This window comes from Mobula birostris, chromosome 10, assembly GCF_030028105.1.
Source record: "Mobula birostris isolate sMobBir1 chromosome 10, sMobBir1.hap1, whole genome shotgun sequence".
NCBI classification, from domain to species: Eukaryota; Metazoa; Chordata; class Chondrichthyes; order Myliobatiformes; family Myliobatidae; genus Mobula; species Mobula birostris.
Genome location: NC_092379.1, coordinates 29,262,537 through 29,287,023, shown reverse-complemented (window position 1 = coordinate 29,287,023; position 24,487 = coordinate 29,262,537). Strand labels below are relative to the sequence as shown.

Sequence of the window (24,487 nt, the reverse complement as noted above, 5' to 3'; positions counted from 1 at the left end):
CCTTGTCAGCCACGGGTGAACTACCTTCCTTGATTTATTCTTTTGCCAAACTGGGATGAACAATTGTTGTAGTTCATCCATGCGATCTTTAAATGCTTGCCATTGCATATCCACCGTCAACCCTTTAAGTGTCATTTGCCAGTCTATCTTAGCTAATTCACGTCTCATACCTTCAAAGTTACCCTTCTTTAAGTTCAGAACCTTTGTTTCTGAATTAACTATGTCACTCTCCATCTTAATGAAGAATTCCACCATATTATGGTCACTCTTACCCAAGGGGCCTCTCACGACAAGATTGCTAATTAACCCTTCCTCATTGCTCAATACCCAGTCCAGAATAGCCTGCTCTCTAGTTGGTTCCTCGACATGTTGGTTCAAAAAACTATCCCGCATACATTCCAAGAAATCCTCTTCCTCAGCACCCTTACCAATTTGGTTCACCCAATCTACATGTAGATTGAAGTCACCCATTATAACTGCTGTTCCTTTATTGCACACATTTCTAATTTCCTGTTTAATACCATCCCCAACCTCACTACTACTGTTAGGTGGCCTGTACACAACTCCCACCAGCGTTTTCTGCCCCTTAGTGTTATGCAGCTCTAACCATATCGATTCCACATCTTCCTGGCTTATGTCCTTCCTTTCTACTGCGTTAATCTCCTCTCTAACCAGCAACGCCACCCACCTCCTTTTCTTTCATGTCTATCCCTCCTGAATATTGAATATCCCTCAATGTTGAGCTCCCATCCTTGGTCACCCTGGAGCCATGTCTCTGTGATCCCAACTATATCATATTCATTAATAACAATCTGCACTTTTAATTCATCCACCTTGTTACGAATGCTCCTTGCATTGACACACAAAGCCTTCCGGCGCGCTTTTATAACTCTCTTAGCCCTTATACAATTATGTTGAAAAGTGGCCCTTTTTGATGCTTGCCCTGGATTTGTCGGCCTGCCACTTTTACTTTTCACCTTACTACTTTTTGCTTCTACCCTCATTTTACACCCCTCTGTCTCTCTGCACTGGTTCCCATCCCCCTGTTGTGAACTAACCTCCTCTCGCCTAGCCTCTTTAATTTGATTCCCACCCCCCAATCATTCTAGTTTAAAGTCACCTCAGTAGCCCTCGCTAATCACCCTGCCAGGATATTGGTCCCCCTAGGATTCAAGTGTAGCCCGTCCTTTTTGTACAGGTCACGCCTGCGCTAAAAGAGGTCCCAATGATCCAAAAACTTGAATCCCTGCCCCCTGCTCCAATCCCTCAGCCACGCATTTATCCTCCACCTCATCGCATTCCTACTCTCACTGTCGCGTGGCACAGGCAGTAATCCCGAGATTACTACCTTTGCGGTCCTTTTTCTCAACTCCCTTCCTAGCTCCCTATATTCTCCTTTCAGGACCTCTTTCCTTTTCCTACCTACGTCATTGGTACCTATATGTACCACGACCTCTGGCTCCTCACCCTCCCACTTCAGGATATCTTGGACACAATCAGAAATATCCCGGACCCTGGCACCAGGAAGGCAAACTACCATCCGGGTCTCTGGACTGCGTCCACAGAATCGCCTATCTGACCCCCTTACTATCGAAAGTGTTGGTAGATTGCAGAGTTAACACTCCCTGCGTGGCTCCAGCCTTTCTGTGGGATCGATCCGTCAGTCTCAAGGTGAGCAGTGGGTGGGATAAAGGTGAATGTAGTCGTGGGTGGTTTGGACGGAAGACGCGAGGAAGGCCCAGAGGAATGGATGGCACCCTTCCTGACCGTGCCACTAGTGATAAAGCTGTGAAGCCAGTGTCCTACCTATCAGCCGCTCCCAGACTTTGGCCGTGTTGCCGTGCAGCGAAAGCTCCCTCTCCCACGTCTCCGGAACTGGTAGCTTCATCCTCTTCCCAGCTCTCTGGGAATCCCAGGGCCCAGGCAGACGGCTGCGGGAGAATGACTGCAGATCCGAAGGGTACCTTTTGCGGTTGGGTGGGGAGAAAGAATGCATTTCAAAGTGATATGGACAGAGAGACGGAGAGAGGGAGGGAGAAATGGATAGACAGAGTGAGACAAAGAAATGCAAAAGAAAAGACAAAGGCAGATAGACAGAGGGGGAGGGTGGATGGGGAAGCGCAGACAGAGGCAGAGGGAAGGGGTGATGTATTGCAATGCAATATGTGACAGATGACAATTTTTCATAATAAAAACTGTTCTCCACAATTCACAAACACCGCCATAGCGTTGCTGTGTACATTTTAGGAGAAGGTGTCTGAGGTAATTACATCAGTGTAAGGCGACTGCTTTTGGTTTGTTTGTCATGGAAGTAAAGAGCGGCGGTTTATATTAAGCACATAAAATGAATTTTGTATGTTTTAGTTGCAAAATCCCACAAGGTGAGTTGGGGGGGGGTTGTGGGGAGGGAGATCTGGGCAGGGAGATGTGGGGCAGGGCGAGGTTAGACAGAGAGACAGTGCATGATACAGCCCTCTCCCAGAGACACTTTCCCCACCATCACCGTTGGCCAACTCTCACCTTCGACCCAACAGGCACATGATTTGATTGGCTGGCTCCTTCAAATGCAGCCATTGGACAAGCTTCTTCAGAGTGAACGGCATGGTCTTCGCAACATCCCGGTTTGGAACACATTTGCCCCTCTGGTGGTAAGAAAATAGGAACATTACTCCCTAGATTGCCCTGGATCCCTAGGTTTTACCTGCCCTCGATTAACTCTTCCTATTCATACCCACTGTACACAATCTGAACAAACCTCCACCCTTTCCCATTTAATCTGACTGTACACAATCCTAATGGACTGCATCCCTTCCCATTCACTCCCACTGCACCCTATTCCCAATGGACTCTACCCCTTCTTATTCATTCCACCATCCACAATCCCAATGACCTCCACCCCAGCCATTCACTTCCACCATACACAATCCCAATAGACCCCACCCCTTCCCATTCACTCCCACCATACACAATCCCAATGGACCGCATCCCTTCCCATTCACTCCCACCATTCACAATCCCAATGGACCCCACCCCTTCCCATTCACTCCCACCATACACAATCCCAATAGACCCCACCCCTTCCCATTCACTCCCACCATACACAATCCCAATGTACAACACCCCTTCCCATTCACTCCCACCATACACAATCCCCATGGACCCCACCCCTTCCCATTCACTTCCACCATACACAATCCCAATAGACCCCACCCCTTCCCATTCACTCCCACCATACACAATCCCAATGTACAACACCCCTTCCCATTCATTCCCACCATACACAATCCCAATAGACCCCACCCCTTCCCATTCACTCCCACCATACACAATCCCAATGGACCCCACCCCTTCCCATTCACTCCCACCATACACAATCCCAATGGACCCCATCCCTTCCCATTCACTCCCACCATACACAATCCCAATGGACCCCACTCCTTCCCATTCACTTCCACCATACACAATCCCAACAGACCCCACCCCTTCCCATTCACTCCCACCATACACAATCCCAATGGACCCCACTCCTTCCCATTCACTCCCACCATACACAATCCCAATAGACCCCACCCCTTCCCATTCACTCCCACCATACACAATCCCAATGGACCCCACTCCTTCCCATTCACTCCCACCATACACAATCCCAATGGACCCCACTCCTTCCCATTCACTCCCACCATACACAATCCCAATGGACCCCACTCCTTCCCATTCACTCCCACCATACACAATCCCAATGGACCCCATCCCTTCCCATTCACTCCTACCATACACAATCCCAATGGACCCCACCCCTTCCCATTCACTCCCATATCATACACAATCCCAACAGACCCCACCCCTTCCCATTCACTCCCACCATACACAATCCCAATGGACCGCATCCCTTCCCATTCACTCCCACCATACACAATCCCAATGGACCCCACTCCTTCCCATTCATTCCCACCGTACACAATCCCAATGGACTCTACTCCTTCCCATTCATTCCCACCATACACAATCCCAATGGACTCTACTCCTTCCCATTCACTCCCACCATACACAATCCCAATGGACTCTACTCCTTCCCATTCACTCCCACCATACACAATCCCAATGGACTCTACTCCTTCCCATTCACACCCACTGTATACAATCTAATTGAACAGCACCCCTTTCCATTCACTCCCAGCATACACAATCCCAATGAACTCTACCACTTCCCATTCACTCCCACCATACACAATCCCAATGGACCCCACCCCTTCCCATTCACTCCCACCATACACAATCCCAATAGACCCCACCCCTTCCCATTCACTCCCACCGTACACAATCCCAATGGACCCCACTCCTTCCCATTCACACCCACTGTATACAATCTAATTGAACAGCACCCCTTTCCATTCACTCCCAGCATACACAATCCCAATGAACTCTACCACTTCCCATTCACTCTTACTGTACATGAAACCAACGAACCCCACCCTTTCCCATTCACTCCCACCAGAAACGATCCCACTGAAACACACACCGTCCCCTTCGCTGCCTCCCAACAGACCCCACCATGTTCGGTTGACCCCCATGTCATGCAGACCTACACTGGGACTGGGAGGCACCCCATTCATAGAAAACATAGAAAACAGGTGCAGGAGTAGGCCATTTGGCCCTTCGAGCCTGCACCGCCATTCAGTATGATCATGGCTGATCATCCAACTCAGAACCCTGTACCTGCCTTCTCTCCATACCCCCTGATCCCCGTAGCCACAAGGGCCATATCTAACTCCCTCTTAAATATAGCCAATGACTGGCCTCAACTGTTTCCTGTGGCAGAGAATTCCACAGATTCACCACTCTCTGTGTGAAGAAGTTTTTCCTAATCTTGGTCCTAAAAGGCTTTCCCCTTATCCTTAAACTGTGACCCCTCGTTCTGGAGTTCCCCAACATTGGGAACAATCTTCCTGCATCTAGCCTGTCCAATCCCTTTAGAATTTTACACATTTCAATAAGATCCCCCCTCAATCTTCTAAATTCCAGACAGTATAAGCCTAGTCGATCCAGTCTTTCATCATATGCAAGTCCTGCCATCCCAGGAATCAATCTGGTGAACCTTCTTTGTACTCCCTCTATGGCAAAAATGTCTTTCCTCAGATTAGGGGACCAAAACTGCAGACAATACTCCAGGTGTGGTCTCACCAAGGCCTTGTACAACTTCAGTAGCACCTCCCTGCTCCTGTACTCGAATCCTCTTGCTATGAATGCCAGCATACCATTCGCCTTTTTCACAAGGCCTGCTGTACCTGCATGCCCACTTTCAATGACTGGTGTATAATGACACCCAGGTCTCGTTGCACCTCCCCTTTTCCTAATCGGCCACCATTCAGATAATAATCTCTTTTCCTATTCTTGCCACCCAAGTGAATAACCTCACCTTTATCCACATTAAATTGCATCTGCCATGAATTTGCCCACTCACCTAACTTATCCAAGTCACCTTGCATCCTCCTCACAGCTAACGCTGCCACCCAGCTTCGTGTCATCCGCAAACTTGGAGATGCTGCATTTAATTCCTTCGTCTAAGTCATTAATATACATTGTAAACAACTGGGGTCCCAGCACCGAGCCTTGTGGTACCCCACTAGTCACTGCCTGCCATCCTGAAAAGATCCCGTTTATTCCCACTCTTTGCTTCCTGTCTGCCAACCAATTCTCTATCCACATCAATACCATACCTCTAATACCATGTGCTTTAAGTTTGCACACTAATCGCCTGTGTGGGACCTTGTCAAAAGCCTTTTGAAAATCCAAATATACCACATCCACTGGTCTCCCCTATCCACTCTACTAGTTACATCCTCAAAAAATTCTATGAGATTGGTCAGACATGATTTTCCTTTCACAAATCCATGCTGACTTTGTCCGATGATTTCACCGCTTTCCAAATGTGCTGTTATAACATCTTTGATAACTGACTCCAGCAGTTTCCCCACCACCGATGTCAGGCTTACCGGTCTATAATTGCCCGGTTTCTCTCTCCCTCTATTTTTAAAAAGCGGAGTTACATTAGCCACCCTCCAATCCTCAGGAACTAATCCAGAATCTAGAGTTTTGAAAAATTATCACTAATGCATCCACTATTTCTAGGGCTACTTCCTTAAGCACTCTGGGATGCAGACCATCTGGCCCTGGGGATTTATCTGCCTTTAATCCCTTCAATTTACCTAACACCACTTCCCCACTAACAAGTATTTCCCTCAGTTCCTCCATCTCACTAAACCCTCGGTCCCCTACTATTTCCAGAAGATTATTTATGTCCTCCTTAGTGAAGACAGAATCAAAGTAGTTATTCAATTGGTCTGCCATGTCCTTGTTCCCCATGATCAATTCACCTGTTTCTGACTGTAAGGGAGCTACATTTGTCTTAACCAACCTTTTTCTTTTCACATATCTATCAAAGCTTTTACACTCAGTTTTTATGTTCCCTGTCAGCTTTCTCTCAATCTTTTTTCCCTTTCCTAATTAAGCCCTTTGTCCTCCTCTGCTGAACTCTGAATTTCTCCCAGTCCTCAGGTGTGCCACTTTTTCTGGCTAATTTGTATGTTTCTTCTTTGGAATTGACACTATCCCTAATTTCCCTTGTCAGTCACGGGTGCACTACCTTCCCTGGTTTATTCTTTAGCCAAACTGGGATGAACAACTGTTGTAGTTCGTCCATGCGATCTTCAAATGCTTGCCATTGCATATCCACCGTCAACCCTTTAAGTATCATTTGCCAGTCTATCTTAGCTAATTCATGTCTCATACCCTCAAAGTTACCCTTCTTTAAGTTCAGAACCTTTGCTTCTGAATTAACTATATCACTCTCCAACTTAATGAAGAATTCCACCATATTATGGTCACTCTTACCCAGGGGGCCTCGCATGACAAGATTGCTAACTAACCCTTCCTCATTCCTCAATACCCAGTCTAGGATGGCCTGCTCTCTAGTTGGTTCCTCGACATGGTGGTTCAGAAAACCATCCCGCATATATTCCAAGAAATCCTCTTCCTTAGCACCCTTACCAATTTGGTTCACCCAATCTATATGTAGATTGAAGTCACCCATTATAACTGCTGTTCCTTTATTGTATGCATTTCTAATTTCCTGTTTAATACCATCCCGAACCTCACTACTACGGTTAGGTGGCCTGTACAGAACTCCCACCAGCGTTTTCTGCCCCATAGTGTTATGCAGCTCTACCCATATCAATTCCACATCCCCCTAGCTAATGTCCTTCCTTTCTATTGTGCCAGTCTCCTCTCTAACCAGCAATGCCACCCCACCTCCTTTTCTTTCATGTCTATCCGTCCTGAATATTGAATATCCCTGAATGTTGAGCTCCCATCCTTGGTCACCCTGGAGCCATGTCTCTGTGATCCCAACTATATCATATTCATTAACAACTATCTGCACATTCAATTCATCCACCTTGTTATGAATGCTCCTTGCATTGACACACTAAGCCTTCAGGCTTGCTTTTACAACACTCTTAGCCCTTATACAATTATGTTGAAAAGTGGCCCTTTTTGATTTTGGCCCTGGATTTGTCGGCCTGCCACTTTTACTTTTCACCTTAATACTTTTTGCTTCTACCCTCATTTTACACCCCTCTGTCTCTCTGCACCTGTTCCCATCCCCCTGCCACATTAGTTTAAATCCTCCTGAACAACAGTAGCAAACGGTCCCCCTCGGACATTGGTTCCAGTTCAGCCCAGGTGCAGACCGTCCTGTTTGTACCGGTCCCACCTCCTCCAGAACTGGTTCCAATGCCCCAGAGGTTTGAATCCCTCCCCCTTGCACCATTCCCACCTACGTCACTCACCGCCCCTTTTCGGGTCTTGCCGCGCTGCCGCCTGGAGTTGTACTTGGCCAGCTGGTACTCGTCAAAGGAGAGGAAGGCGTCGCTCAGACTCTGTCGCAGGCAGGACGGGAAGGGCGGCCACTTGCTGCCAGACTCCGCCAGGCTCTTGGGTGGGAGTGAGCAAGGAAAGGGAGACAGATGGGGTACGAGGTAAAAAAAAGAGTCAGAGAGATGGGTGTCTGGTGGAATAAACCTTACAGATAAAGAATCACAGACAACATGGGAGGAGGGAGAGGAACAATAGAGGGGTGAAGGAGGGATCTTGTGGGAGGTGTGGAAATGCAATGGGAAGGAGCGGCTGGGGAGAGGGTGCAGGGCAGCCAAGCAGGGCCAGCGAAGTAAGGCTGGGGGTACGGAAGGGTGGAGATACAAGGGAAGGGGAGAAGGGAAGTTTCTGCACCCCTTCCCCATTTATTCCACCTTCACATGCCCCCACCCACCTACAACATGCTCACCACCCCACGCCCCCACCAACCCTCAGCTTACTTGGCAAGCTCCCTGCCCTCCCCCTCCACCTCCGGGCCTACCTGGAAGGTCTTCGCCACCTCGATCCAGTCAGAGGGCAGGCGCACAGTCCGGGCAAAGTATCGCCGCAGGTGGGGCCTCGTGGCGGGGAGCAGGGCCGCCACTGCCAGCAGGAAGTTGGCCGTGCTTCGGATGTTCAGCTCTTGCCTGGTGTACAGAGCGACCTGCAGCAGACAGGGTGGGGATGGAGGGGGCGAGGGACAGGTCACTGAACACAGAGAGCTGGTGGGGGGGGGGGGGAACCGGGTGTAGAAATACTGGGATTCCTCCCCCCCACTTCCTTGGCCCTGAGGTGGAGGGGGGAAGGAGGAGGCAAAATCTTCCACAGAGAAAGCCCTCAGAATGTTTCTCACCTCCGGATCTCCGGGCCAGTATGCATGGTCCCAAAGGAGGGTGGGTCCATCATTCCAGAGTCCCCCTTCCCTTCCCCTCACTGCCTCCAGTTGCAACCCTGAGCAAACTAGGCGCGTCCCCATCAACGCACAATAGAAAGCATCCCCTCTGGACGCTTTGCGACTTGGTACGGCAAGTGTGGCAACAAGGGACCATGGACACAGCGAGGCCCCACCACCAAAACCAGCCTCCCCACCATGGACTCTGACTACATTTGTTCCCGTCTCAGTGAAGCAGCCAGATAGTCAAAGCCCTCACCCACCCCCAGACATTCTCTCTTCTCCAGTGTTCTGAGTGGTCTGTGATCACTACCTCGTTATCCTTTTATTTTTGGACTATTTCCATCAGTAATATATAACGCTTTGTGTCTTTGCGCATCACTCTGCCGCAATACAACAGATTCACGTCACACACCAGCGATTCTGATCAGAAGGTACAAGAGCTTGAAACCATGTACCACCTGGCTCAGGAGAAGTTCCTACCCTGCTGTTACAAGACTATTGAACAGTCTCTCCTGGACAACAAGATGGAGCCTTGAGCTCACAATCTACCTCTGTCCTGGCCCTTGCACCTTGTTGTTCATCTGCACTGCAGACTCTCTGTAACTGTAACACTTTAGTTTGCATCCTGTTATTGCTTGTCCCCGGACTACCTCAATGTTCTGACGTGGTGGAACGATCTGTCTGAATGGTGTGAGAAACCAAGTCCTCCAGTGTAACTCAGCACATGCTACAACACCAAACCAATATTAATACTGAAAAAAAAATACAAAGGAACATTACAGCATCTACACATCCCCCTGTCACATTACTTCAGAATCCTAAATCTTTTTTATGCTCCCTCCTTACTTTTTTTAAAATTTAGAGACATTTATTTGGAGGTACAGCACAATAACAAGTTCTCCTGGCCCAGCAAGCCCATGCTGCTCAGTTACACCCATGTGACCAATTACCAATTAACTTGTCAATCTCCACACATAAAAGTTGCTGGTGAACGCAGCAGGCCAGGCAGCATCTCTAGGAAGAGGTGCAGTTGACTTTTCAGGCTGAGACCCTTCGTCAGGAATAACTGAAGGAAGAGTGAGTAAGGGATTTGAGAGGGGGAGGGGGAGATCCAAAATGATAGGGGAAGACAGGAGGGGGAGGGATGGAGCCAAGAGCTGGACAGGTGATAAGCAAAAGGGATATGAGAGGATCATGGGACAGGAGGTCCGGGAAGAAAGACGGGGGGTGGGGGGGGGACCCAGAGGATGGACAAGAGGTATATCCAGAGGGACAGAGGGAGAAAAAGGAGAGTGAGAGAAAGAATGTGTGTATAAAAATAAGTAACAGATGGGGTACGAGGGGGAGGTGGGGCATTAGCGGAAGTTAGAGAAGTCGATGTTCATGCCATCAGGTTGGAGGCTACCCAGACGGAATATAAGGTGTTGTTCCTCCAACCTGAGTGTGGCTTCATCTTTACAGTAGAGGAGGCCGTGGATAGACATGTCAGAATGGGAATGGGATGTGGAATTAAAATGTGTGGCCACTGGGAGATCCTGCTTTCTCTGGTGGACAGAGCGTAGGTGTTCAGCAAAGCGGTCTCCCAGTCTGTGTCGGGGAATAACTTGTCAATCTCTCTGTCTTTGGAATGTGGGAGGAAACCAGAGCACTTGGAGGAAACCTAAGCGGTCACGGAGAGTGCATACCATCTCCTTACAGAGAGTAGGTGGAATTGAGTTCAGATGCCTGGCTCTAGGCACAAGCGGTACAGCAGTGTAGCGCAGGGGTCCCCAGCCCTTTTTGCACCGCGGACCGGTTTAATATTGATGATATTCTTGCCGACCGGCCGCCGGGGGGTGGGGGGATGTTCAAGTTCAAGAGTGCGTGACAGGGAATGAGGAAAGGAGCAGCTGACTCATATCGTTTCATATCGCCAAATCATATCGTTTCCTTGCGGCCCGGTGGCACATCTTTGCGGCCCGGTGGTTGGGGACCACTGGTGTAGTGGATAGCACAATGCTTTACAGTATCAACAACCCAGGTTCGATTCCTGCCACTGCCTGTAAGGATTTTGTACGTCCTCCCCAGTTTCTTCTGCATTCTCCAGTTTCCTCCCAGTCCAAAGACATACCAGATGGTAGGTTAATTAGTCATTGAAAATTGTCCCGTAATTAGGCTAGGGTTAAATTGGGGTTGCTTGGCAGCACAGCTGGAAATGCCAGAAGGGCCTATTCTACAATGTATCTCAACAAGATAAATAAACTTCGGGGCCACCCAATCACACTGCTCTACCTTACTTTGTTGCTGGTGATGTGACAACCCTCTCATTCCTAGCAACGCGCATAAAAACAGCAGGCCAGGCAGCATCTATAGGAAGAGGTACAGTCGACGTTTTGGGCCGAGACCCTTCATCAGGACTAACTGAAAGAAGAGTAAGTTAGAGATTTGAAAGTGGGAGGGGGAGGGGGAGACCCTCTCATTCCCAGTGCTTTTCCTGGGGATCTCTTCAGGATGGCTTCCAGAGCTGGGATGTCTTTCCTCTCATCTGGATGATGGCAGATCCAATGTTCTGGAATACTTGCACAGACTCCAGCTGTGCACGGGGTTACGGCTGCACAAGCAGGCTCAGAGTCTGGGAACAGACCCCAACCCCTGCCGTTTCTGCCATTCCGTGCTCTCACTGCCATGTGGACTCCATCACCAGAGAGATGTGCAGTACCAGAAACAGGTCCGTCAACCCACAGTGGCTGTACTGACCATGATGTCAAATTAGACTAACTCCTTCCTGTGGAACACACAGTGATCCACATCCCTCTGTTCCCTTCTCGTCACCAATTGACTGGAGTCTGAAATCCTGCACTCACGGCTCATCCATACTTTACTTTTCATATGCAGAAGGAGAACAGCATAGACCCTGTCACCAAACCGTTCTGGATTATGAACACAGAATGCCTATTTTTTTTTTACAGAATTGACCAACAGTCACAGATATTGAGCATTTGGTAAACTGTATTTTTGAATTCCTTAAACACGAGGAATTCTGCAGATGCTGGAAATTCAAGCAACACACATCAAAGTTGCTGGTGAACACAGCAGGCCAGGCAGCATCTCTAGGAAGAGGTATAGTCGACGTTTTGGTCTGAGACCCTTCGTCAGGACTAACTTAGGACTAAAGTTGGTCCTGACGAAGGGTCTGGGCCCGAAACGTCGACTGTACCTCTTCCTAGAGATGTTGCCTGGCCTGCTGTGTTCACCAGCAACTTTGATGTGTGTTTTTTGAATTCCTTACTTGCAGGATCAGCCGCCCTTCACAATGCATGTGTCAAAAGAAACTAAAAACTAACAACTGATGATAGTGAAGTTGGTAAAGCAATCATCCCTTTGATTGTGCGTGTGTGTGTGTGTGTGTGTGTGTGTGTGTGTGTGCTGTCCTTCCATTACATTCTTATCTCATCTCCAGTAAGTGATATGGCCTCTGGGAATCTGCTGTGCAAAGAGAAGCCATGCACTTTAAAGACCTTTCTTGCCTGGGCTGTCAGCACCTTATCGGCAGTCGACCCTTGCCTGAACATAACATTACCCCTTGCCTAAACTTGCACACATGAATATCCATGTATTTGTCCAGCAGGCTAACAAGCACCTCTATCATACTGTATCTTCCCCTACCACCGCGCCAGCAGCTCCTTCCAGCCAGTCACCTCAGTGGGAGAAAATATCACCCTGCACATCTCCTTTAAACCATCCCCCTTTCACGTTGTCTATATGCACCAGTATGTGACACTTCCAACTGGGTGGGGCATGGTGGGGGAATAATCTGTCTGCTCTGCCGACATCTCAGTTTTTTTAAACCATATTGGATCCCCTTCAGCTTTCGTCGCTCCAAAGAAAACTAAGTTTGTCAAACCTCCCCTTATTTTTAATATCTTCTAATCAAGTCAGCACCCTGGTGAATCTCCTCTACACACTCCGCAAAGCTTCCACATGCCTCCTGTAATGGGGCGAGTGTTTCCTTGCCTCTCCCCCCAACTCCACCATTCACAAATGCAGCACACCTCTCCGTGACCTGCCTTTCCAACTCCCCACCACCACCGACTCTCCCGGGATCTCTGCCTTACCTTCAGGATAAACTCCGGGTCTTCCTCCGCCACCTCGCGGCACAGGCTGAGGAGGAAGCAGCGGGTCTCATCTCGCGGGTTGGTGAATTTGGGCCCCGCCAGCAGGGAGCAGCAGACAGCATTTAGCAAAGAGATCTGTGCGGGAAGAAAGGAAATCAAAGACAGCTCAAGGTGGGTCCGAAAACAGAACAGCACAGGAGAAAGCCTTTCGGGTCTGTGCATCTTGACCCGGAAAGGATGAAAGAGCAGTGTTTCCCTTCCACTACCAACAATGCTCCTCACTACCATCACCTCTATTTCCAGTACATCTGCCCTGACCCTAATCCTCCTACTCTCATAACAGGGCTAGGGTTTCCCTTGTCCTAGACCGCAACTCTGCAAGCCTCCCTATACAGTACATAATTCTTTGTAACCTCTGCAATCTCCAAAGAGATCCTACCACAAAGCACCTCCTTCCCTCCCCGCTTTCTGTAAGGACTGCTCTCTATGTGACTTCCTTGCACCTCCCCACGAATCTCTCTCTTGGCACTCGTACCTGGAAGTGGGACAAGTACGACACTGCCCCTACACCTCTGTCCTCACCGCCATTCAGGATCCCAGACTGTGCTTGCAGGTGAGGCCACCCCTCCGCGAGTCATTTATTGCTCCCAGTCCGGTGTCCTATACATCAGTGAGACCCGAAGATACTGCTTTGTCCAGCACCTTGGCTCCATCAAGTGCAGAATGCACGATCTCCTGGTGGCCACCCATTTCAATGAGACTTCCCATTCACATTCCAGCATGTCTGTCCATGGCCTCTCTCCTGCCATGATGAGGCCAAACTCAGGTTGAACGAGCAACACTTCACTTTTCCCAAACATAAGAAAATCTGCAGACGCCTGAAATCCAAGCAACACCCACCAAATACCGGAGGAAGTCAGCAGGGCCAGCGGCATTTATGGAAAAGACGAAACAGTCGACCTTTTGTATCGTGACCCTTCATCAGGTCTTCATATTTCGACTGAGTAGCCTCCAATCTGTTGGCACGAACATCGATTTCTCTAACTGATCATAATTATCCCCCCCTCCTGCTCTCTCCCCCATCCCCCATTCTTGCTCCCCTCTTATCCTTTCTCTTCTCCTCACCTGATCATCTCCTTCCACTGGTGCCACTCCTCTCCATTCCTTCATGGTCCACTATCCTCTACTATCAGACTCCTTCTTCCCCAGCCCAATACCTCTTGTACCTTTCACCTCCCAGCTTCTAACTTCACCCAGCCTTCCCCTCATCTGATCTCACCCAGCACCTGCCAGCTAATAATCCTACCATTTCTTATTCTGGCTACTGCCCCTTCCTCTCCAGCCCTGATGATGGGCCTCAGCCTGGACTGAAAACCATTGACTCCCTCCGCAGATATTGCCTGACTTGATCCATCGTTTTGTGCGCGGTGCTCGAGACAGGATGTGCTGGTATTGAGGGGGCCCCAGAGGTTCACGAGAACTATCATGGAAATGATAGGGTTAACAAATCAGGAACATTTGATGCCTCTAGGCCTGTATGTGCTGAAGTTTAGAAGCATGTGTTGGGGGTGGGGGGGGGGTCGATCTCCTTGAAAGGCCTGAATAGAGTGGACACGGAGAGCATGTTTCCTATACTCAGGGTGGGGTGGGGGGGGTCTTAGGTCATAGGGCACAGCTTCAGAATACAAGGATGGCCCTTTGGAACAGAAATGAGGAAGACTTTCTTTACTCAGAGGCTGGTGAATCTCTGGAATTGCCACATACTGGTTTAAAGGCTGTCATTGTGTACCGGTAAAGTGGGCGTTGATAGGTAAGGGTGTCAAACAAGGAGAAGGTAGAAGAATGGGGTTGAGGGGGAAAATAAATCAGCCATGATCAAACGGTGCAGCACACTCAATAAACCCCACGGCTGAATTCTGCTCATATTTCTTATGATCTTGTGGTTTGATAGCCAGTTTCCACACCACCTTCCTCCCTTCCAACCCTACTCTTAACCTCCAGAAATGTACTGAGTGCCATTTGAAATGAACTCAGCTGCCCACTTTGTGAGAAGAAACATAGAACAGTACTGCACAGAAACAAGGTCTGCACCAAGACACTACATCGAATTAAACCAAATCCCTTCTGCCTGTATGTGGACCCTATCCGTCCATTCCCTGAATGTTCATGTGTCTATTGTGACGAGAATACACATAGATTAAGATGTAGCTGTCCTGTGCTGGCATGAGTGGGATCAGCAGTTGGTCTGCCACCTGTCTTCAGGAGAAAGAGAGGTAAGGAAAACAATGGAGCAGCATTTGGAGATATTAATGAAGGGACGGGAGAGTTTAACGGAAGGAGAGCTGTCAAGATCGGCTCCCCCTTTGAACCCTGAACTGTTTGAAGTGATGGACAGGCGATACCCCAGCAGGGGGATAAAAAGGGACAGGTTCGCTAAGGCAAGACACACACGACACCACGAGGTAACGAGACCCTGGAAGCGGTGTGCCTCCCATAAGTCAGTGGGAGGTTTTGGAGGGCTGGTCGCGGGACCAAGCCATAGACGCACAGGGTGGAAAGGCACGATCGGCGGGAACCTGGTGTGTGTCCGCCCTTGCCTGGGTGCCAGGTTCACCGCAGAGAAACGATCGTATCTGGAAACGGAGGGGTCACGGTCGGTGACCTCAGAAGACATGACAAAGGGCTCGCCCGAAAGCTGACTGCAAAGAATATCAAAGGTCTGTGTGGAAGCCGTTTGAATATTCCTTCCCCCCACTGTCCATCTCCCACGGCAGTGATTACGGTGAACTGAACTGAACTCAATTGAACTGAACTTTGCGTCACTTTGAAACTGGTCATTTACCCCTAGACGACGATAGAGCTTGATTGATCCTGTTATCTTAATTCTGTGTACATGTGTGTTTATCATTGCTGAACTGTTGCATTTATTATCCTTTTGATTAGAGTACTGTGTTGCTTGTTTCTTTAATAAAACTTCCTTAGTTCTAGTAATCCAGACTCCAACTGAGTGACCCATTTCTGCTGGTTTGGCAACCCAGTTACGGGGTACGTAACACTATCCAAATCACCATCTTATCTGCGTCCACCACCTTCCCCAGCAGCCTGTTCCAGGCACTCCCCCACTCTCTGTGAAACAAAATAAAATTGCCCTGCGCGACTATTTTAATCGTTCACCTCTCATACCATAAATCCATGACCTCTCATATCTGACATTTCGAAAACACTTGCCTCATTTATGTTTTTCCCTTCTCACCTTAAACTTCCACCCTCTAGAACTTGACATTTCTATTTCCAGGACAAAGATCTTGACTGCCTACCACTCGTACTCTTTAAAAACTTCCATCAGATCTCCCCTTGGCTTCTGAAGCTCCAGAGGAAAAAAAAACGCATGTTTGTCGAAATTATCCCTACAGCACATGCCCTTCAATCCAGGCAGAATCCTGATGAACCTCTTCTGCATTCTCTGCAAAGGGTCCACACCCTTTCTCTGTAATGGATTGAACAGAATTGCACTCAATACTCCATGTGAGCCCTAACCAAAGTTTTATACAACCATGTAATCTTGCTCTTATACTCAACGCCCCAACCAATGAAGGCAAGCAAACTTCTTTTTACCACCCTGTCATCTCGTGGGGTTCATAAACTTCAAAATTATACATCAGTGGTAGGGAAATTATTGCAGCGATAGGATTTAGGTACAAGCTGAAAAACAAGGACTTGTAAGGGTTAGTCAACTTGGCTTTGCGCAAGAGAGGTCTTGTATCACAAAAATGAGTATTTCTTGGTAAGTGATGATTAATTGATGAGGTCATGGACTTTAGTAATGATTTGTGCTGGGTCCGAGGAGCCTCACCAGAATGATCCCTGGAACGAAGTGGTTAATGTATGGGAAGGATTTGATGACTCTGGCTGTTGTTGCTAGAATATAGAAGCATGAGGGGGATGTCATTGAAGCCTATGGAATATTGAAAGGCCTAGGTAGAGATGGCATGGAGAGATGTTTCCAATAAAGGGAGAGTTTGGGATCAGAGAGCACAACTTTTGAATAGTTAAATGTCCCTTTAGAACAAAGCCGAGCAGAAATTTCTTTAGCCAGTGCAATTCATTGCCACAGATGACGGTGGAGGCCAAGTCATTGGGCATATTTATAGCGGAGGTTGATAGGTCTCAGTCTCCTTCCCTCCCTTTGTCTGCCCCCCACCATTCCCCCATCTGTCCCTCCTCCCACCTTCCCCCCCATCCATCTGTCTACCTCCCTCCTGCAAAACTCTCCATCCCGGTCTCCCTTCCTTGAACCCTCCCTCCCCTCCCCCACTTAATCTGGTCCCCAGCTCCCTCCCATCTCCCTCCCCACCCCATTCGCCAACTCAGAGACGTTTTCACTTGCCCTCTGGGGGCTCCAGTTCCTTCCCACCTCCCAAAGACGTGCGAGTTGGTTGGTTAATCGGCCAGTAGGAATACTGCCTCCCACCCCAGTGTGTGGATGAGGGGTGGTACGTGGCAGAGGGGCAGTGTTGGTGGGAAGACGAGGGGTTGGGGGTGGAATGCACTGAGTTTGCTGCTGCACAGGTCCAGCACGGACTGGGGCGGGCCAAAAGACTGAGGGGAAACGGAGGACGGCAGAAATGGCATCGTTCAACCTCACCTTCTTCTCTCGCAGTCTGGCATCCTGGTCTGCCGACTGCCCCAGAACATCACCGAGCTCCGCGGCCTCTGAGGCATTCTGCACTTCTGCCAGATCCTCATAACCTTGCGCAGACAGGTCATAGCTGGGCATGTGCAGAGACGACTCCACGGGGTCCTCGGGTGAGTGGAAAAGGAAAGTAATCTTTGAAACTCCAAAGAGCAAATTATCTTTCTCAATAAACACTCATTCCAATTATAGCTGGGATACGGGACACAAACAACTCCCGAATACCAACTAAATCTTCCAGTTTATAACTATCAGCAATCTGTTGTTATATATGCAAGCCTCTGAAACCCTGCAATATATCCCAGTCTTTAACTCATTCCCGGGAATCTGTTACTTTACATCTTTCTGATCCCCTGAATTAGACTTCTACCTGTAACTCACTCTGGGATCTGTTATTTTATATATAAACTCCCCAAAACGCTGGATTAGATTCCTGCCTGTAACTAACTGCGGGGACTTGGAGATTTTTTTTTTGCATGACTGTATGTTTACCTGTTATCCTATATGTTCTTGTACTGTGTATGTTTTGCACCTTGGCCTGGGAACAACTCTGTTGTTTGGCTGTATTCGTGAATGACTGAATTTTAATTAAACTTGAACCTGTCATTTGACATACAAGTTCTCCAATCCCCTGGATTAGATCCCGACCTATAATTCACTCCCAGGGATCTGCTATTCTATATATAAGCCCTCCACCCATGAATTAGATTTCAGCCTGCAACTCACTCCCAGGGGTCTTTTACTCCATACGTAGCAACCCCCACCCCGTACCCTTGAATTAGTTTCCCGCCTGTAACTCACTCTTGGGAATGTGTCACCCAATGCCGAGAGACCTCTCTTGTTCATCCTGTCCTTCCCAACACCCTCCAAGTTGACCTCCTTACCCATTGCCACTCGCCATCCTGTTGTTCCAACTGAGTCTCCGCACCCGGTGGGGTCTTCTCTTCCCTCTGCCTTGCCCTGTCCCCTGTGGGACCCGAGGTCGAGGGGCCAAGCGCGGAGGGCAGCCGGGGGCAGAGGGAGCGGCTAAAGCAGAGGGGTACAGAGGGGGCAGTGGGAGGCCCGGTTGTCCGTGTCTGGCCGTTGAGGAGGCGGTTCCCCAACTGGATGCAGCAGGACAGGAGGTGGTCAGCAGAGACGGCCGGGTTCCGGGCGGTCAGCGGCTGCAGGGGTGGACCTGAGAGGTGCCGGTTGGCCAGGGAGGGGCCCCGCATCAGATCCGGGCCCCTCAGCAGGGGGTTCTCAGTCTTCATCGCTGCAGCGGAGAGAAAGAAGAGGGGTTTAGGGAGTGTTCTGTCTCCCAGGGGGTAGGAGAGGAGGGCCCTTCAAAACTTAAGGGTACCAGGGTGGTCCTCTCCTAGCACCCTCCAGAATCCTGTAATCCCACACACCCAACCACTCCTCCTTTCCTTCTCAGAAGCCATCCCAGCCCCTGATCCCCTTCCTATCCCTGCAAACCCCTCCACCCCTCAAACTACTGCCAGTCCTTTCTTTCTCTGTAACCCCCTCCAGGCCTTTTGCCCCTACCCCAAACCCTGAAACTCCTCTGCCACTATCTCTGCACCCCTCCCAGTCTCTGTAACTCCCTCCTTCCCTTAAATCCATTCCTAATAGTGCACGACTCCCAGCTCCTGGGACAACTATTACTGTTATAACTCCACCCACTCCCAATTCAATGTCTGTCCATCCCTCCCTATCCCTGTAAATCGTTACAGTCCCTGCTACCCTTCAACTACTCCCAATGCGTACAACCATCCCCACCGCCCCCTCCCTTTTCTGTTCACGCCTCCAGATCCGACACTCCTCCCTAACCCTGCAAACCCCCTCCAGCCCCCTCCATCTGCGTACGCACAACTGCCCCCCCCACCCTACTACCGGCACTTACACCCTTCCTCACCGTATCTCGAAAGAAAACTCCTGCACTTCTCCCAGCCCCTATCCCCTAACTATACTTCTCCCTGTTGCCTAGTCCCTCCATTTCGGGGAGAACGAGCAGACTCCAGACAGACAGGTACATACACGGCCAGAGAAAGAACCTCTAATGGCTGGGCCCCATCTATTCCCTGAAGGTGTGCAGGCTTTGCTTTTGAGGACATCAGAAACGAGTGCAAAGCCGGTTAGACCAGCACCTTGAGCACTGCGCGCAGTGGTGGGTGGCAGATTTGATGCCCCTCGCACCTCCAGTGTGCCGGCCTCACTGTGACTCTCCACCGAGTGGCCATGGGTGAATTGGCCATTGTCAATTTTCCCCATGAGGGGCAGAATCAGAGGGTGGGGTTAATGGGAATACTTGGAGAATATTTTGGCCAGAGTATAGGCATCCGTCAGTCTCGTGAGACCATGGATTTGCGCCTTGGAAGGTTTCCAGGGCGCAGGCCTGGGCAAGGTTGTATGGAAGACTGGCAGTTGCCCATGCTGCAAGTCTCCCCTCTCCACGACACCGATATTGTGCAACGGAAGGGCACTAGGGCCGATACAGCTTGGGACCAGTGTCGTCGCAGAGCAATGTGTGGTTAAGTGCCTTGCTCAAACTAGCGACCTTGAGATCACTAGACCGATGCCTTAACCACTTGGCCACACGCCAACACAGCCAGAGTGGGAAAGCAAGATTCCAGCATGCTGGCGGAGCCGTAATTGGCCAAATGGCAAGAGGTAGAAGGATACGGTCCTCGTGTGGGCGAGGGGGATGATTGCAGGTGGGTAGAAAGGAAAAAGGGTCTGCATGGAAATGCTGGGCCGAAGGATCGGTTTCTGAGCTGGGCAACCGGAAGAACGTTCCGGAAAAAGTGTGAAGTGATACATTTTGGAAGGTCGAACCTGCAGGGGACAAGGTCAATGGCAGGATTCTTAGCAGCAGGGAGGAACAGAGGGAGCTTGAGGTCCACGTCCATAGATCACTCAAAGATGCTGCGCAAATTTATTGGGTGCTTATGGTGTGTTAGGGGATTCAGCACTGCGAGGCAACGTTGCAGCTGCATAAAACTCAGGTCCGATCACACTTGGGAGTATTGCATTCAGTTCTGGTTGCCTTATCATAGGCAGGATTTGGAAGCATTGGAGAAAGTGCAGAGGACATTTACCAGGATGCTGCCTAGATTAGAGAATGTGTCTTATGAGGAAAGGTTAGGCAAGCCAGGGCTTTCCTTTGTGGATGACTTGGTGGAGGTGTACAAAATGATAAGAGGCATACAGTGGACAGACATTGCCAGAACAGCAACAGCCGATATGAGAAGACATACTGTTAAGGTGAGTGGAGGAAAATTTAGGGGAGATATCAGAGGTAGTTTTTTGGTATTCACAGAAAGTGGCAAGTGCCTGCAACACCCTGCCACGGGTGGTGGGAGAGACTGACACATTAGAGACATTGAAGAGACCTTTAGGTAGACACAGAGATGAAAGAAGAATGGAGGGCTATGGGCTGGTAGAGGAAGAGGTCAGATTAATTATGGAGTGGGTTAAAGCCACAGGGCCCATGCTGTGCTGCACTATGTTCATTGAAAGTGAATGAGACACCTATTTCCCTGAGCAGTGGGGTTCAAGGAGGAAGACGTCATGGAATTAATCTAGTCACCAAACTGAAATGGCTACAGCCAATGTGGGACCAAGGCCCAGTTTAACCAATCTTCACTCTTTGGGAGATCCCATTGCCCCAGATCGGCAGCTGCAGAGGGAGAAAATGATTAACAACAGTTTTCCAGATCCACAGCCAGACAAGAAAACCCACAGGCCAGTAAATAGAAAGCCGGCAGCCCAACAAAAAAACAAAACAAAAAAATACCGGCTGTAAATTTTTTAAAAATCCAAAGACCTTGCAACACAACCCACAGACTGCACAGCCTGACAATCCGGGAAGAGGGGTGGGGTGGGTAGAGATGCGGATTCCAGGAGCTAGGTTTGACTAAATGGGTCAGACGGCTTCATAGTTGCAAAGCACAGAAAAAAAGACCCTTCGGCCCCCTTTATCAATGCTAACCATCAACTATTTCCCAATTCCATTTACCAGCACTTGGACTGTTCCCACTAAGTCAGCAATTCAGCTGCTTGTCTTGCTATTTCTGAAACAGTGTGGGAGTCTCTCAGGCCTCCCTGTGGTCATTATACCTCCCATCCCCTCCCCCCGATCACATCTGGAAACCACAACCACCCAAATAATCACAACAGCCGCCATCTCCTACCTCACCTCTTTATCTCCCTCTTTGCCCTGCTCCCAATCTCTTCTCGGTTTCCCACCTCTCCCCCTCCTCATACAATCGCTCCATCCTGCACCACTTTCCCCTCGGCTTCCTCTCTCTCCCCCTCCTCTCCTCGTTTTTCCCAGTATCCCTTCATTACCCCAGCCTATTTCCTCCTCCTAGGTTTTCCCTAGTCTCACTTCCTTCCCCTTCTTCCATCCCACTTTCCCACCCTCCTCGTTCTCTCCCATTCCTTTCTTCCCTCTGACACTTCCCTTTATCCCTCCCTCCACCTAGCCCCTCCAATATCAGCGGTCACCCATTCCATCAGCCTCCTCCCCTGCCCATTTTCCCCCTCCCCTCCCATTGCCGAATCAAACCTCCAGCAGCGCCTCTTCCGCATTGCTGACGTCATCCAGACGGAGTCGCCGAATGCCGGGCGGAGAGCCAATGGGAGAGAGGGAACCTCACGGACATCCGCCAATGGAACAATGGGAGCGTCCGGGTGACCGGGTGACCGGGTGTTGCCGGGAGGCAGCGCAGAGTGCGGACGGGACGCGTGAATGGTGGGCAAAAGAAGTGATTGACAGACGGGTGAGTGGCAGAGGCAGGCGGTGGGAGGGACTGACGGCAGAAGGGAGACGGACAGGAGAGTGAGTGGGATAGACGTGCAATTGACTGGGAGAGCGAGTGGTTGGTAGGTGGGAGAGAGAGATTGGCGGGGGCGGGGGAAGCGGAAATTAATGGTTGGTGGAGGTCGTGACAGGGATTGCGGAGTGTTTGACGAGTGGACTCCTTTAAATGCTGGAGTGTCTTTTTCTCTCCAATCCTGGTGAAGGGTTTCGGCCCGAAACGTCGGCTGTACTCTTCACCATGATGATGCTGCCTGCCCTGCTGGGTTCCTCCAGCATTTTCTGCGTTTTTCTTGGATTTCCAGCATTTGTCTTGTTTGTGGCTTACACTGTAACCGATCTCATTTCAGAGTGTGAGGGCTGTGTTTCCTCAATCCTTCTCTGCCCAGTGACACTGACCAAGTGAACAGTTTGCAGATTAACCCCATGGTTTTGCCCAATCAGAACATTTCCTTTTATCCCCTCTAACCACCTTCCACCTCCCCAGTCGCCACATGCTCTGCAACTTAAAACTGAATGCTCTCTTTCCCGGTTCTGAGAAAGAAGCTCTGCCTGAAATGCCAGCTGTGCTTCTCTCGGCACAGACGCAGGCCTCTTATTCCAGGTTCCCACATCTGGAATACGTCTTGTTTTATGTGTGAGTGAATGACAGGTGGGGAGCAATGATTGACAGGCACAGAGGATTGATTGAAAGGAGGGAATGTGATTGGTTGGCTAGTGGAGAGTAATGATTGAAGGCTGGTGAAGTGATTGAGAGGAGAAAGCCAGTGACTGATAGCAGGAAGAGTGATTGACAGGTAGAGAGCAATGAGTGGCAGATTTAAATAATTGACAGGTGGGGAGCATTTATTGACAGAGTGGGAGCAGTGACTGACAACAGGGGATCATAGATTGACAGGGGACTTTTGATGGACTAGAAGGGGACTATTGATTGACAGGTAGGAAGAGTGATTGACAGCCAGGGAGCAACGATTGTTATGTGGAAAGTATGATTGACTTTACTCAAACAATGATTGACAGCAGTGAGCGTGAGTGACAGACAGGATTGAATGGTCGTTGTGCAAGGTCAATGATTGACAGGCAGAGATTTAGTTCAAGTTCAAATTCAATCGTCTACATCTTTACAGCTAAACGAAACAACTTCCTCCAGGACCAAGGCGCAAAACAAAGTACACGTATCACATACAGCACAAAATAATGTTAACACAACAATATTAACAACATTAAAAAGGATTCTGCAAAAAAAAATTGGTTTAAAGTGCATATACGACATATAGTGAAATATAGAAAATTATACTGCTACTGGCGTTGTCATAATTACTGGGTGGTAGCAGGATGTTCAGAAGTCTCACAGCCTTCAGGAAGAAGCTGTTACAAGGATTAACCCTCAAGTATTTCCCCTCAAAAATAATGATTAATTAAACACAGAGAGGATCAGTATTTACTGAACTGGATCAGTTCACAAGCACACAAGCTTACACAACTGAATATCTGTGTGCACACTTGTTACAGGGAAGCAGATTCACAGGTTTGGTAAGTGACACAAAAGACTCCAATTACAAATAAGCTCATGAACCATGTATTTACAAATAGTAAAACATTCAAACAAACATCAAGGTCACCCTTAGTTACAGAAACTATGACACTAAACGTTCAGTAACACTTCAAGCTCAACAAGTGGTTCATTAAGTCTGCACAACCACGAAACTAAACATTCCACAGATACTTAGCTAAATATGTGCCTGGGTGCTCCAGTATCTGCAGTGTACTTTTGCCATGGTTCCTTGGCACTGGTCATGACATCAGTGTGAAGAGGAGCCCCTGGAGGCAAAGGGAAGCCAGCCAGTCTCTTGCATGGGCTATGCTTGTACCCCCGAGGTGCACGGAACTGGACCCTGGTGCTGTGGTACAACAGGCAATCAATGGGGAAGGGCTGTTGCATCCTTTGAACGGGACAATTGACAACCGGCATGGCAGAAGTGGCTTTCGACTGGCGAGTAAACTAAGCCCTCAAATTACTGCACCTACTCAGTTTCCCCGACCATTCAGGAACAGTCAAATAAGAGAAAAGTTAGCAGCTGGGAAAATGA

The 24,487-nt window shown here is 49.2% G+C and overlaps 1 protein-coding gene across 7 annotated transcripts in view; it reads right to left on the bottom strand.

The window, feature by feature from the left end:
- tep1 (telomerase-associated protein 1) overlaps window positions 1-22,241 on the bottom strand; it is a 123,772-nt gene extending 101,531 nt beyond the window's left edge. For 3 of the 7 annotated variants that reach the window (XM_072270079.1, XM_072270084.1, XM_072270083.1), the window contains exons 1-8: window positions 22,146-22,240; window positions 18,478-18,848; window positions 17,546-17,701; window positions 12,901-13,035; window positions 8,414-8,575; window positions 7,848-7,991; window positions 2,521-2,642; window positions 1,807-1,964 (exon numbers count right to left, since the gene is read on the bottom strand). In XM_072270079.1, coding sequence (XP_072126180.1) covers window positions 1,807-1,964; window positions 2,521-2,642; window positions 7,848-7,991; window positions 8,414-8,575; window positions 12,901-13,035; window positions 17,546-17,701; window positions 18,478-18,846 — 1,246 coding nt within the window. In that variant the 5' untranslated portion in view covers window positions 18,847-18,848; window positions 22,146-22,240. Of the gene's footprint in view, window positions 1-1,806; window positions 1,965-2,520; window positions 2,643-7,847; window positions 7,992-8,413; window positions 8,576-12,900; window positions 13,036-17,545; window positions 17,702-18,477; window positions 18,849-21,371; window positions 21,723-21,773; window positions 21,849-22,145 lie in introns of those variants that run through there. The other 4 variants (XM_072270085.1, XM_072270082.1, XM_072270081.1 and 1 more) reach the window with 4 other exon arrangements.
- Window positions 22,242-24,487: the final 2,246 nt, after the last annotated feature.